This window comes from Microcaecilia unicolor, chromosome 1 (assembly GCF_901765095.1).
Source record: "Microcaecilia unicolor chromosome 1, aMicUni1.1, whole genome shotgun sequence".
Classification (NCBI taxonomy): domain Eukaryota; kingdom Metazoa; phylum Chordata; class Amphibia; order Gymnophiona; family Siphonopidae; genus Microcaecilia; species Microcaecilia unicolor.
The window spans coordinates 45,138,352-45,151,995 of record NC_044031.1 but is presented as its reverse complement, the minus strand read 5'-3'; the positions used below and the strand labels follow the sequence as shown (position 1 = coordinate 45,151,995).

General features: G+C 40.4%; 1 protein-coding gene across 1 annotated transcript in view; it reads left to right on the top strand.

Annotated features, from left to right (window-relative positions):
• Positions 1 to 13,644, top strand: part of PTPN23 (protein tyrosine phosphatase non-receptor type 23) — a 157,639-nt gene that overhangs the window by 25,586 nt on the left and 118,409 nt on the right. Inside the window, exons 4-5 of the mRNA XM_030196672.1 lie at positions 2,374 to 2,450; positions 12,122 to 12,171. Coding sequence (XP_030052532.1) covers positions 2,374 to 2,450; positions 12,122 to 12,171 — 127 coding nt within the window. The remainder of the gene's footprint in view (positions 1 to 2,373; positions 2,451 to 12,121; positions 12,172 to 13,644) is intronic.

Sequence of the window (13,644 nt, the reverse complement as noted above, 5' to 3'; positions counted from 1 at the left end):
TAAATCCCCTCTATCAAATGCGAACCTAGCAAATAAAAAGCAAACTTAAAAATAAGTACTTTAAGCCATGTTTTTGAAAGCCTAACAGAAAATGTCTATGCCTTCCTTACCAAAACCTCATGTTCTCAAATTAATAATGAATTTAAAACCAAACTTCGATTCTTGGGTGCTTTAGATTGTATATAGTTGTCCCATACCGATAGAAAGTTTCTACGTTTATAAGACATTTTGACTTCATTACATTCCATTGGCATTAAGTTATGCAACCTATTGCACCAGTTCCAAATAGAAGAGGATCTCCACTCATCCAAACTCCCAAAATAATATTTTTACCCACAGTTGCCCTTGCTCTGCATACTAAAATCCTCATATCTATGTAAAAAGACCTGCTCCTGAAAAAGGAATTGAAGTTAACAAATGTTCCATATACCTAAGCATGGATTTCCAAAAAATTTGAACTTTGGGGCATTCCCAAAAGACATGGAAAATGTGTTGGTATCTGGATTGCATATTGGACATATTAGGGGTATCTATCCTCATAAGAATAACCATACTAGGTCAGACCAGTGGTCCGTCTAGCCCAATATTCTTCTTCCAACAGGGGCCAATCCTGGTCACAAGTACCAGGCAGAAACCCAATTAGTAGCAACATTCCATGCTACCATTCCCAGGGCAAGCTATGTCCATCTCGGTAACATACTGTGGACTTTTCCTTCAGGAACTTGTTCAAACCTTCTTTTAAACCCAGATATGCAAACTGCTATTACCACATCCTCCAGCAGCAAGTTCAGAGCTTAACTATTCTTTGAGTGAAAAAATGTTTCCTCCTATTTGTTTTAAAAGTATTTCCATGTGATTTGATTGAGTGTCCCCTGGTCTCTCTACTTTTTGAAAGAGTGAAAAATTGATTCACTTTTACCTGTTCTGCACCATTCAGGATTTTGTAGACCTCAATCATATCACCCCTCAGCCATCTCTTTTGCAAGCTGAAGAGCCCTAACCTCTGTAGCCTTTTCTCATTTGTGAGCAGTTCCATCCCCTTTATCACTTTGAACCTTTTTCTATTTCTACTATATATTTTTTGAGATATGGCGACCAGAATTGAATGCAGTACTCAAGGTGAGGTCACACCATGGAGCGATACAGAGGCATTATAATATTCTTGGTCTTATTTTGCATCCCTTTGCTAATAATTCCTAGTATCCTGTTTGCTTTTTTGGCCACCACCGCACAGTAGGCAGAAGATTTCAGCGTATTGTCTACAATGACACCTAGATCCTTTTCTTGAGTGCTAACTCATAAGGTGAATTCTAGCATCAGGTAACTATGATTTTGGATTATTCTTCTCAATGTGCATCAGTTTGCATTTGTCTACTTTCAATTTTATCTGCCAGTTGGATTACCACACTTCCTGTTTCCTAAGGTCTTCCTGCAGTTTTTCACAATCCACATGTGTTTTGACAACTTTGAATAGTTTTGTGTCATCTGTAGTGTTCATGTGCAAATTTAATCACCTTACTTATCATTCCAATTTCCAGATCATTTATAAATATGTTAAATAGCACCGGTCCCAGTACAGATCCTTGTGGCACTCCACTATTCACCCTCCTCCATTGAGAAAAATGGCCATTTAACCCTGCCCCCTTTTTTCTGTCCAATAACCAATTCCTGATCCACAGAAGGACATTGCCTCCTATCTCATGACTTTTTAGTTTTCTCAGGCCACCACTTCCCACCAGCTACTGCTGGGCAGGACCACTTTAGTCTGTGTTTAGCTTGAGCAAAACACAACTCCTTAGGGAGATGGGCTGGTATGTGAGGAGTAGCTTAATGATTAGTGCAGTGGGTTGAGATTTTGGGGAACTGGGTTTGATTCTCACTGCAGCTACTTGTGACACTGGGCAAGTCACTTAACCCTCCATTGCCCCCAATACAAATAACCTTAGATTGTGAGCTCATTAGGGACAAAAAGTACCTGCAAAAATAGTAAATATGTAAACTGCTTTGACTGTTTCTACAGAAAGGCGATATATCAAGTGTGGAATAAACATCAACTTCCCCACCCCTTGTTTTTTTTTTTTTTATAACATGCTTTCCTTAGTAACTGTTGAACATTGTCAGTCTGCTATACTTAATACCCCCCCCCCCCCCCCCCCAAAAAAAAAAAAATATTTAGTAGAATGAAATTCCAAGTACATGGAAGTCAGGATTTAACGTAGAATTAGAATTATAGTTACAGCTACTGTAAGTTTACATAGCAATCAGGAGCCATCCAAGTTGCGTTTTACAGGCTTGTGCATTCATTGCCTCGGTAGTCAGGTGTGAGGGATTTGTTTTGGAGCTTTCCATAATCGCAAGCTTCTTTCTTAACAGGACAGAAATCTTTTCTGGAAAGACAGTCACCCACGCAGACATCAAGTACGAGCAAGCTTGCATTTTGTATAACCTCGGTAAGCTATTCCTTCAGACTGTTCAAATTATGGCATAGAAATTTTTAGCTCTCTTGTTTTATTGCTATTCTTTCCTCTAGTCCAAAATCTTCATAGGGGAGTCACCACCATGACTGCAAAAAAGAAATAACATTGATGTCAGCCTGCATGGGCTCAACTGAAGACGGGGTCTGCAGCAGCATTGTCGACTAGTTAACCTAGAGCGAGAGCTGGTGTTGTGTGAATTTTTAACACTTATCGCAGCTGAAAGATGTTTGGAAAGCATTGCTCTAGTCTTTTTCTAGTAATCACCTTTCCCCACACTCTTCGTTAATGGAGTTTGGGGCTGTATTAGGTGCTAGTGCGCATTTAATACAGCTTAAAATAGTGTACTGAGGGATGCACTCGGGCATCTTTATGGTAAGAACCAAATGTGCACACTCTGTCCAGACTGGATACTTGATCCAAGACAAGGGACTAGTTTCGTGTGCTAGATGTATGCACATCGAATCCCTTATGAACGAAGTGCAAGACTAAGAAGCATCTGTGACCACCAGAAATCTGTCCTGGAAATGCATCTTGAGGCATCAGGGATCTCCAGCAAAGGGAAAGGAGATGTGCACAAAGAGGACAGCTGGACACATCACCAGATCTGCAGAATCAATCCCCCCCCCCCCCCCCCCCCCCCCCAACTCCTGTTGAACTGAAGAACCAGTTTGCAGCTCTAGAGGTAGAAGAGCTGAAAATATCGCAAGAACATGAGAAAAAATAAGCTCAAAAATCTCAAAGCTGCTGAATCAGTGGCCAATAAGAAGCGAAAGGAAGTGGTGGTTGGCGATTCTTTTCTGAGGGGTTCAGAGGCACCCATCTGCTGACCAGACATGATGTCCAGGGAGATGTGCTGTGTCTGCCTGGTGTCAATATTCAAGATGTAGCAGAAAGTTTGCCAAGACTCATCAAGCCTACTGACCATTTTCCAATGTTACTAATTCACGTTGGCACAAATAATACTGCTAGGTATCCTATTGAACGTATCAAACATGACTTTATGGCTGTGGGACAGAGTGTGAAGTAGTTAGGTATTGAGAGTAAAGGCCAAATGAGGGAAGCTTGCATCCTGGAGCCGAATGTGTGACTACGTGGATGGTGCCAATGTGAGCACTTCGGTTTCCTAGACCATGGGTTGATTTTCCAAGAGCTTCTCGGCAGACATGGTGTTTATCTATCAAAGAAGGGACAAAGTGTCTTCCGTAACAGACTGGCTAATGTATTAAAAGGGCTTTAAACTAAATTTGATGAGGATGGGTGAGAAAAGCCCCAAAGTCATTAATAACCCTCAGAATTGTAAGACATCAAATACTTTTATAAAAATGAGAAAAAAATATCTGGAGAGCTTTTTGTATACCAATGCCCCTAATATGGTAAACAAATCTCTAGATCTAGAGGTTGTAATGGTAGATTCATGATTTAGTATTAGTGAGCTATCATACATTAATACTGTGGTTTTGTAATTTCTCTCTTTATTGTTTAGACCTTTTCCTTTAGGAACAACAGTCGGTATACAAGACTCAAATAGAATAGACTTGGATTTAGTGGCAGTCATGGAGACATGATTCACGGAGAACCATGACTGGGATATAGTTTTTACCTGGCTATAATCTATTCAGGAAGGACAGGGTAGGAAAAAAGGGTGGAGGAGTGGCATTATATGTTAAAAATAATATTAAAGTGACAGAATTGCATGACATATGGGGTAAGGAGTTATATCTTATTATATCTTATATCTTATATCTGTGAGATATCTTATTTTGTATGTATTTTTGGTTCCCCGCTTAGAATGTTTCAGATATAGCGGGTTAGAAATAAAGTTTTATTATTATTAATAATCTGGAAAAAGGGAACAGAAAATCTATTTACATTGGTGTGATATACAGGCTTCCTTCACAGTCAGAAGAAATAGAGATTTAATTGAAGACATTCCCAAGATAGCTATGAAAGTACTACTAATAGATGATTTTAATATGTCAGACATTGATTGGGGCATCCCTGCTTACGGGGTCATCTAGAAGCAAGGAGATTTTGGATTCTCTACAGGAAGAATTGTTCTAGCAGTTGGTAATGGAACACACGTGAGATGGAGCTATTCTGGACCTGGTGCTTACAAATGGGGAGAGTGTTTCTGATGTTACGATGGGTGATCATTTGGCATCTAGTGATCACCGAATGGTGTGGTTCATTATCAAGACACAGGAGGAGAAAGCTTATTCAAGATTGAAGGTTCTAGACTTCAAAAGAACTAACTTTGTCAAGATGGGGGAAGATCTCAAAAAAAGAGTTAGTTGGATAGGAACAGCTGAAGGAAGTAGAACAGCAGTGGGCAAAACTGAAAGGAGTTATTTTAAAGGCGACAAACCTTTGTTAGAAAAGTACATAAAAGTAAGAGGAAAAGAAGGCCGCTTTGGTTCTCAATTATAGTAGCTGAAAAGATAAGGGAAAAAAGGTTAGTCTTCATAAATTACAAGACATTGAAGAAAGAGGAAGACAGGCAAAAATACCTGGAAAAGCTAAGAGAAGCTGGAAAAGCTGTCAGGAAAGCAAAGATTCAAATTTAGTATTAAGTGGAGACTCTTATTGAAAGAAAATATATCTCGGAGAATGACATTCTTATCAAGAGATACTATTGATCATATAGCATTTTGGCCTATGTTTGTGCAGCGCTGCGTATGCCTTGTAGCGCTATAGAAATGCTAAATAGTAGTAGTAGTAGTTTGAGAACAATAAAACCGTAGATCCCTTAAATTTTACTAAAGATTGGTCACAACTTAATGAGGACATCTTGGGCAATTTGGCGCCAAATAAACTCAAAACTAAAGTTAGATTTGATAAATGGTTTGACACAGAGTTGTTAGAGCTAAAGTGTAAATGCAGGAAATTGGAAAGGTGGTGGTTTAAAAATCCATCAAGTTTATAATAAAATGAATTGTAGAATGGCCAATAAAGAATATAAGATCGCTCTTAAAGAGGAGGGTCTATTATTCAAAATTAATAAGTGGAAAATCTTTGTATACTAGTGAGTATTTTAAAAAGAAATTTAGTATCCAATTTCTTTTTAAAATACTCACTGATCCACTAATACTGAGTCATGAATTAATTCTAAAATTAAGAGACCTACTGCCTTTCAACTGGCTAAATATTTTCATTTTAAAATTTCCATCAGGAGCCACTTTGATAATAGTTTAGATTGGGATCCTCCTGGTTTTACTCCCACTTTAACTTCAGTTGATAAAATATGGAAGGAATTTGCACCTATAACTTGGCGTATTGTCAGTATTTTGTATAAAAAATGTTACCTCATACTGGGTATTAGATACTTGTCCTCCATATATTTTGAAAACACTGCCCTGCAATTTTAAAAGCTTACTGCTCTGTTGGTTGCAGACATTGCTGGCTGAGGGGTTTTCCTTCATATTTGAGAGAAATTAGTTACCCCAATATTGAAAAAAATCATAAAGAACCTAGTCATTTAATCTCCAACTATAGGCCTAGAGCCTCTGTTCCTGTCTTTTGTAAGTTTATGGAGGGGTTGGTAGCTTTGCAACTGTCATTATTTGGACCGACATAATATACAACATTTTTTACAATCTGGATTTAGGTTGAATTTTAGTACTAAAACTGTTATTAGCTCTCTTTTGGATAACATTTATCAATCATTATATGAAGGTAAAAAAAGCTCTGGTGCTTCAATTTGGTTTATCCATTGCCCTCGATCTGGTGGATCACGATAGTTCACTTCATATTTTGGAGAGTTCGGGAGTTACTGGTCAAGTCTATAATTGGTTTTCTGTTTTTTTAAAACATTGATCATATAGAGTTAAAATTGATGGTAACTTTTTGGAGAGGTGGACAAACCCATGTGGTGGTCCACAAGGTTCTCCACTATCCCTGCTACTTTTTATTGCCTGTGTACATTTATTGAGCTATTTATTGGAGAAACAAGGCATCTGTATTTACAGGTATACAGATAATATAACTGTGTTGATTCTCATTGATTCTTTAGTTTTAGTTAAAGTATAGTCTACTTAAATCCATAATATTATTACCTTGGATCTGTGGATAAAAATGCATAAAAGTATTAAATGCAAAAAAAAATATTTTCTAATCAGTTATTCTGGTGAAGAAAAAAGTGTGATGATAAATCAAATTACCAATTTTTGTCTTCTGTTAGATTTTTGGGTATGCGTTTAGATGCCAAGTTATCCTTAGAGTCACAGATTAATATGATTCAAAGATTTTTGTTATGCGTAATCTTCATCTTGTACAGCAGTACTTCGAACAGGAACACTTTCGTCTAGTACAATTATTAGTTTTGAGTCTTCTGGACTATTGTACTGTTACTTATTTGGGCTGTTCTAAACAGTTGTTAAAAAGGCTTCAATCTATTCAAAATATAGCCCTACCTCTGATCTATTCCTTGAAGAAGAATGATAGCATATCATATATGCAAGGATTCCTTATGGTTGCTCCATCTTATTTCTTATATCATTTTGTATTTCAAGGGAAGTCTAGAATAACCAGAATTGTCACTTTGTTTACTTTTCTATCATTAAGGAATATGAAGAGAGAGAAATTATTAGACAACTAGTAAAAAAGCCCTGTTTCTGATGCAAATGAAACGGGGGCTAGCAAGGTTTTCTTCTGTGTGCATGTGGGAGTGTGTGTGTCCCTGCCCTCTGCCCTCTCTCCCCTCCCCCCTCTGAGTCCTTCACTGTTACAGAGAGAGCGATTTGATTTCGTGCTTTGCTGTGTTTTCCTTCACTGTTTGTGTTACAGAGAGAGCGAGGGCGGGGCAGACACTCATGAGGAAACCGGATATCTCTCCCCTTCACACTTCCGGCTGGAGGCTTCATAGAACGTTGGTGGTGCCTTTTATATAGAGCGATCTTTTTTTCATTTCAAGCAGAAAGATTGGATAAAGATGCTCACTTGTTTGATTTAAGCTCCGAGTTATGCCCATTTCAGAAGTCAAATTAAGATATATTTATTTTGAAAATATGTTTTGAATTTTAAAAAGTCATTTTACTAAGTTGTCTAATGTGATTAAATGTTACTATTTGATGTATCTTCCTGGTAACGTCCAGTCTCTTACTAATGTGATCCGTGTAGAACCGCAAGGTAAATGGTGGAATATAAAATATATAGTTAAGTCAATACAGTAAAATGGGAGGACAAGACATTTTTTTAGATATATAAGTAGGGTTAATGGTTTACATTTATTAAATGCAGGTATTTTCTCTGTCCCTAGTAGGCTCACAATCTAAGATTTTGTACATGGGGCAGTGGAGAGCAGATAAAGACTTGTATGGTCCATCCAGTCTGCCCAAGATAAGTGATAAGAGGAAGTGCTAAAATGGCATTGTGAAACTCAAGGGTGAAGGGGAGGAATATGTAGAAGCTGAAAAGGATTAACAGTTGTTGTTATGCTTAACAGTCATTTCTGTTCTGTGTTCACGGATGAAAGGCCAGGGATAGGACTGCAGAAAACAAATGCTAATAGGAATGGATGTGTGGTACACCAGGACCAATTCTCTGAACCTAGTAGAATAGTAGATGATGGCAGATAAAGACCTGTATGGTCCATGCTGTCTGCCCAACAAGATAAACTCATAGTATAAGGCATGATGTAATACTACATATGTATATTTGATCTTGAGTTGTGCTTGCCATTTTCAGGGCACAAACTGTAGAAGCGTGCCCAGCACTGGCTTTACTTCCCAATTACAGGTGTTCCAATCTAATTACCACTACGCTTGTTTGGTTCCATGCCTTCTATTCAGGATTCCTTTGTGTTTATCTCACTTATTTTTGAATTCCGTTACCATTTTCATCACCACCACCTCCCACGGGAGGGCATTCCAGGTATCTACCACTCTCTCCATGAAAAAATATTTCCTGATATGTGAGTTATCCCCCCTGCAACCTCAATTCATCTCCTCTAGTTCTACCACCTTCCTGTATCTGGAAGAGGTTCATTTGTAAATTAATACCTTTCAAATATTTCAATGTCTGTACCATACCACCCCTATCTCTCCTTTCCTGCAGGGTATACATGTTCAGGTCTTCAAGTCTCTCGTCATATATCTTGCGACGCAAACCCCATACCATATTCTTTGCTTTTCTCTGAACTGTTATAAGTCTTTTACATCCTTAGCAAGATAGGGCCTCTAAAACGGAACACAATACTCCAAGTTGGGTCCTCGCCGACTTGTACCAACACCTCCTTTCTTCTGCTGGTTATACCTCTCTCTATGCAGCCTAGCATCCTTCTGGCTGTGGTCACTGCCTTGTCGCATCACCTTGAGATCGTCAGACATCATCATCCCAAGGTCCGTCTCCTGAGCTGTACTCCCTTATTTTTTTCAGCCACTTGTTTGGAGAAGTATATAATCTTCCTGTTTCTCTTGTTTTTGTTTACTTTCCTTGTATAAAGATCTGTTGTCATATTTATAGCAACTTTTCAGCTTAGACCACTGCACTTCCACTTCTTCAGTGCCTACTCCTACCCGTCAGCTCCTTCAGGTAATCCCCCATTTTATCAAAATCAGCACGTCTGAAAATCCAGTACTTTGAGATTTGTGCGTCTGCACTCCACGTTTGCTGGTGTGATGATCACTGTTGCCTAGGTGAGTACCCTCCTAGACACTGGAAACACTGCCTCCATTTGTGAGCACTAGATCCAGCGTCAACGTCTTTGCTTGTGGGGTTTGTCACCATTTGACAAAGCAGTTTGACAGGCATCCATGATCTCTCTGCTTCTTTCCAATTCTGCCAACGGGGGACGTTCCAGTTCACATCAGGCAAGTTGAAATCTCCCAACAACAGCACCTCTCCTTTTATTCCAAGCTTTTATTTGTTGCATTTGTATCCCACATTTTCCCGCATATTTGTAGGCTCAATGTGGAACGAGCACGTGGGATCTCCTAGGGAAAGGAAGAGATAGTGTTTGCTGAGGATGGGCAGACTGGATGGGCCATTTGGCTCTTATCTGCTGCCATGTTTCTAAAAAAAAAAAGAAAATGTAATTTTTTTGAGGGGACATGTCTGGGGGTGTAGAGTGGGCATTCTTGCACTAATCAGCACAGCTATATTATCGTGTGCTAACTAGTTAGTGCAGGAATAGCTTGTGAGCCCTTACCGCCTACAAAATGGGTGGCAGTACTACTAATAGCATTTATATAGCGCTACCAGACGCACGCAGCGCTGTACATTTGACATAGAGAGACAGGCCCTGCTCAAAGAGCTTACAATCTAGGTAACAGAAACAGACAAGACATTACGGGCAAGGAAATTACAGGGTAAAGAGGAACAGGGGAGGAGAGCAAATGAGTAGCGGTTAGGAGCCAAAGGCAGTAGTGAAAAGGTGAGCTGTAAGTGTACATGTGCTAATTTTTTAAAATGGCAGTACACTGATGGAAATATTAACATATAACCATTAATACAAAAAATAGGCCATTTTTACTCTTCAGTAAAAATGACCTTAGTACTCAGGAAATTCGTTAAGACCAGTTTTTACCACAGGTTATTAAAAGGACCCTTTTGTTTCCCTTCAGTGCTATTTGGGTCTGGAGACACATACAGGAGAATTTTTTTTAAAGATGAATATTCACATACCTCACAACTCAACACAAATTATGCCTCTGGGAATACCTATACACAGGCAATGCTTGGGCCCTGGCCATCATGGGACTTAGTGCCACCATGAGCTGTTTTTTTTTTTGTCTCGGTTTGCACTTTTGCAGGAAATCTTGTACTACTTCAGTCTCAAGTCTCTCAAGATTTGAGACTGGAAAACCAGTCTGGGGGTTTCTGTACTGCATGACTCAGAGGAGAGCTGAGTTGTGCACACTGGAAGTAGATCACCCCCTTCAGTAACAGCAACACAGTACAGTAAGGTAACAAGGAGAGTACTTGTTCCTTAGCTTTGTTTGGGTAGGGGAAGGAGAAAGCAAGAAAGGTTGACCCTGCTGGATAAGACCAAAGTTGAGAGGGAATGAGAGGGAAGGTCTAGAAAGAGGGGGATTGATAAGGGAGACTTGAGGAGATAAGGGAAATAAGGAGACTGAGGAAGGAAGGGCATGGTGGGTGGGATAAAAGGACATAAAGTTGAAGGGGTAAGAGGGACACTGAGGAAGAATGAGGGATGAAAGAAAGGAGGTTGAGGGTGGGCAAGGTGCAGGAATGGGATAGATAAGATGGAGGCTGAGGGACGAAAGGGTGGGGGATAAGAGACCAGGGGGAGACTTGTCTACAGTTGTTAGTGATCCAAAGAGGAGTTCACCTGTATTGCTGGCATGCAGCTGACAGCACTTGGAAAAGGGGGGGAGGGTCACTCAAGTTTGAGCCATGCATTGGAGGAACTTTACTGTCACAATTTCAAGTCTCATAAGACTGAAAGAGCAGCTCAAGGAGATCCTTGCGTCAGCACTACACAGTGGCATATTAACACCTGATCTCATTTAGCTTTCTTTTCCTATGAAAACAGAATGGGAAAACAGTAAATAAGGCCCTAAAAGAGGTTCTGCAGACCTCTGAGGGGACATCCTTTTCTCCCCCACTCTTTTAACTTGTGGTGGGGGGGGGGGGGGTGAGAGGTCTCAGCCTCTGGCTACGCATTTTTCGGGCTGGCTTCTAGATTGGAAGAATATTTTGTCATGTTCTGTCTTGACTGGAAAGGCACACCAGAGGGAATATGATGGAGACATGTATTATCTATACTTTTGACTGAATAAGTAAACCTTTTTCACAGGTAGACTCTGGAGGAATATCAGGAACTATTTCTTCATAGAAAGCATAGTGGATACATGGAATGGCTTTCTGTGAGGTGGGGAGAAAACCTGACATAATTCAAGAAAGCATAGACTAAATACAGGAGATCCTTGGTAGCAAAAAAGGTGAGGGAAAACAAAGGTCTGAGGTCTATGGCATTGCACCAGGAATGAAACTGGGCAGACTAGATGAACCTTATAGTCTGTATCTTCTGCCATACGCTTTGTTTTAGTGATTACAGCCATGTACTGTAGCTAAACACTTTCAAGATTCTGCAGTTCTGGTTTTTAGCTTATGCATATTATCAGGCCTCTGGAACTGGATAAGCTTATTGACATCAAGAAAAATCTCTGCTAGCTCTCCCACTCTCTTACAGCCTGAAGTGTGACTTGGATGACTTTAGTAAGAATTCCTTTTATCCTACCAGTTACCAGTACAGCCCTCACAGGAAGATGCTAATCGTTTGAACCAGGCACTATGCCTGGTGTAAGCATACCAGGAAGTCTCTTCAGGACTATTTCTATAACACTTGTATTTTTGAAGTACATTTTCATCTGCTCTGTACCATGACAGCTCTTGTAACTGCATCCTTAGCCTTGTATATATTCCCCTGATTTTCCTACCAGGAGAGGTTTGATTTACCCTGACTAATAAAGAAATCTCACCCCTGAGTGGTCGGCATAGCCTGTCTTTGGTGTCCAGTATGTACATAGGGCCTGGATACTGCAGAGCAGCCATTGCCAGGGCGCTGTGTAATGCTGTGATGTAAAACCACAAGGCACCATGGTTACTGAAGCATTATTATAGGATGTTAAAGGAAAAAAATTGATTTCTGGGAGATCTTATTCTTTCTGTTCTGTTTTCACCAGGTGCGTTGCACTCTATGCTGGGCGCTATGGACAAGAGAGTCTCTGAAGAGGTAAATGTAGAAAAGTCCAGCTGGCTCTTGCACTAATTACTTGACGTTTCATGGCCCGTGTGAATGTGTTCTATTTCGCTTCTGAGTAGTCAGAATCTGCAGGTTACTTTTGCGTAGGAGTGTAGAAATGTTGCCTTTTTTTGTCTTTGTCCCACCCCTTTTTATCTGGAAGGAAGAATGCCATGAGCAAGGAGGGGCTTTCCAGAATCCTATATCTGGCTGCCAGCTGTCACCATTGTGTGGTGACAGACTCCCTTTTTCCACTTACATCTGTAAAAGTTGCTTCTCTAAGCATACTCAGCCTTGGATCATCTGAAGAGCAGAAGAACTGAACCAGGAATCAAACCCGAGCACATCCACTGAGCCCTTGGCCAATTTGCTATTTTATGCTGATTGGGTTCTGGAAGAAGAGGTTTTTTTTTTTCACTTAAAAATCTCAGCATGGCCTTTTGGGTTTATTTGTGTTAAATTGTTCCACTCAGAGGGTAAAATCATAGGGACATGTAAAGGATAATGTTCATCATAATTAGCGTTTTTGGCCAGTTTTAGATGCCACTCACACTGGCCTTGAGGAGTCCAATGTAAGCAACCTTTATGCTCTGAATATCCTGTTTTAAGGAGTATCGCATATCCCTATAATACAAATGTGCCCCTGATTCAGGCAGTCTGCTGGCGAAACATGTTGGGCTTTTACTAATATGTCTACATGGTAGAGCGGTATCAACACACTTTTATTACCATAGGATAATTTTATAACAGGTCGCCTATATATGAAGACCAAGTAGGTGCCTGCTTTTAGCCTATTTTATAAAGAGACATGGAGGGGCATAATCGAATGGGGCACCCAAGTTTTCCTGAGGACGTCCTCACAGGATTTCCCCGTGAAGGGGTGGAGAAACCCATATTATCGAAACAAGATGGGCGTCCTTCTTTTGTTTCGATAATACGGTCGGGGACAATCAAATCTCAACATTTAGGTCGACCTTAGAGATGGTCGTCCCCGATTTTCGGCGATAATGGAAACCATGGACGCCCATCTCATAAACGACCAAATCCAAGCCATTTGGTCGTGGGAGGAGCTAGCATTCGTAGTGCACTGGTCCCCTTGACATGCCAGGACACCAACTGGGCACCCTAGTGGGGTATGCAGTGGACTTCAGAAATTGCTCCCAGGTGCATAGCTCCCTTACCTTGTGTGCTAAGCCCCCCCAAAACCCACTACCCACAACTGTACACCACTACCATAACCCTTAGGGGTGAAGGGGGGCACCTACATGTGGGTACAGTGGGTTTCTGGTGCGTTTTGAAGGGCTCACATTTACCACCACAAGTGTAACAGGTGGGGGAGGGATGGGCCTGGGTCTGCCTGCCTGAAGTGCACTGCAGTACCCACTAAAACTGCTCCAGGGACCTGCATACTGCTGTCATGATATTTGAGGCTGGCATAGAGGCTGGAAAAAAATATTTAAACTT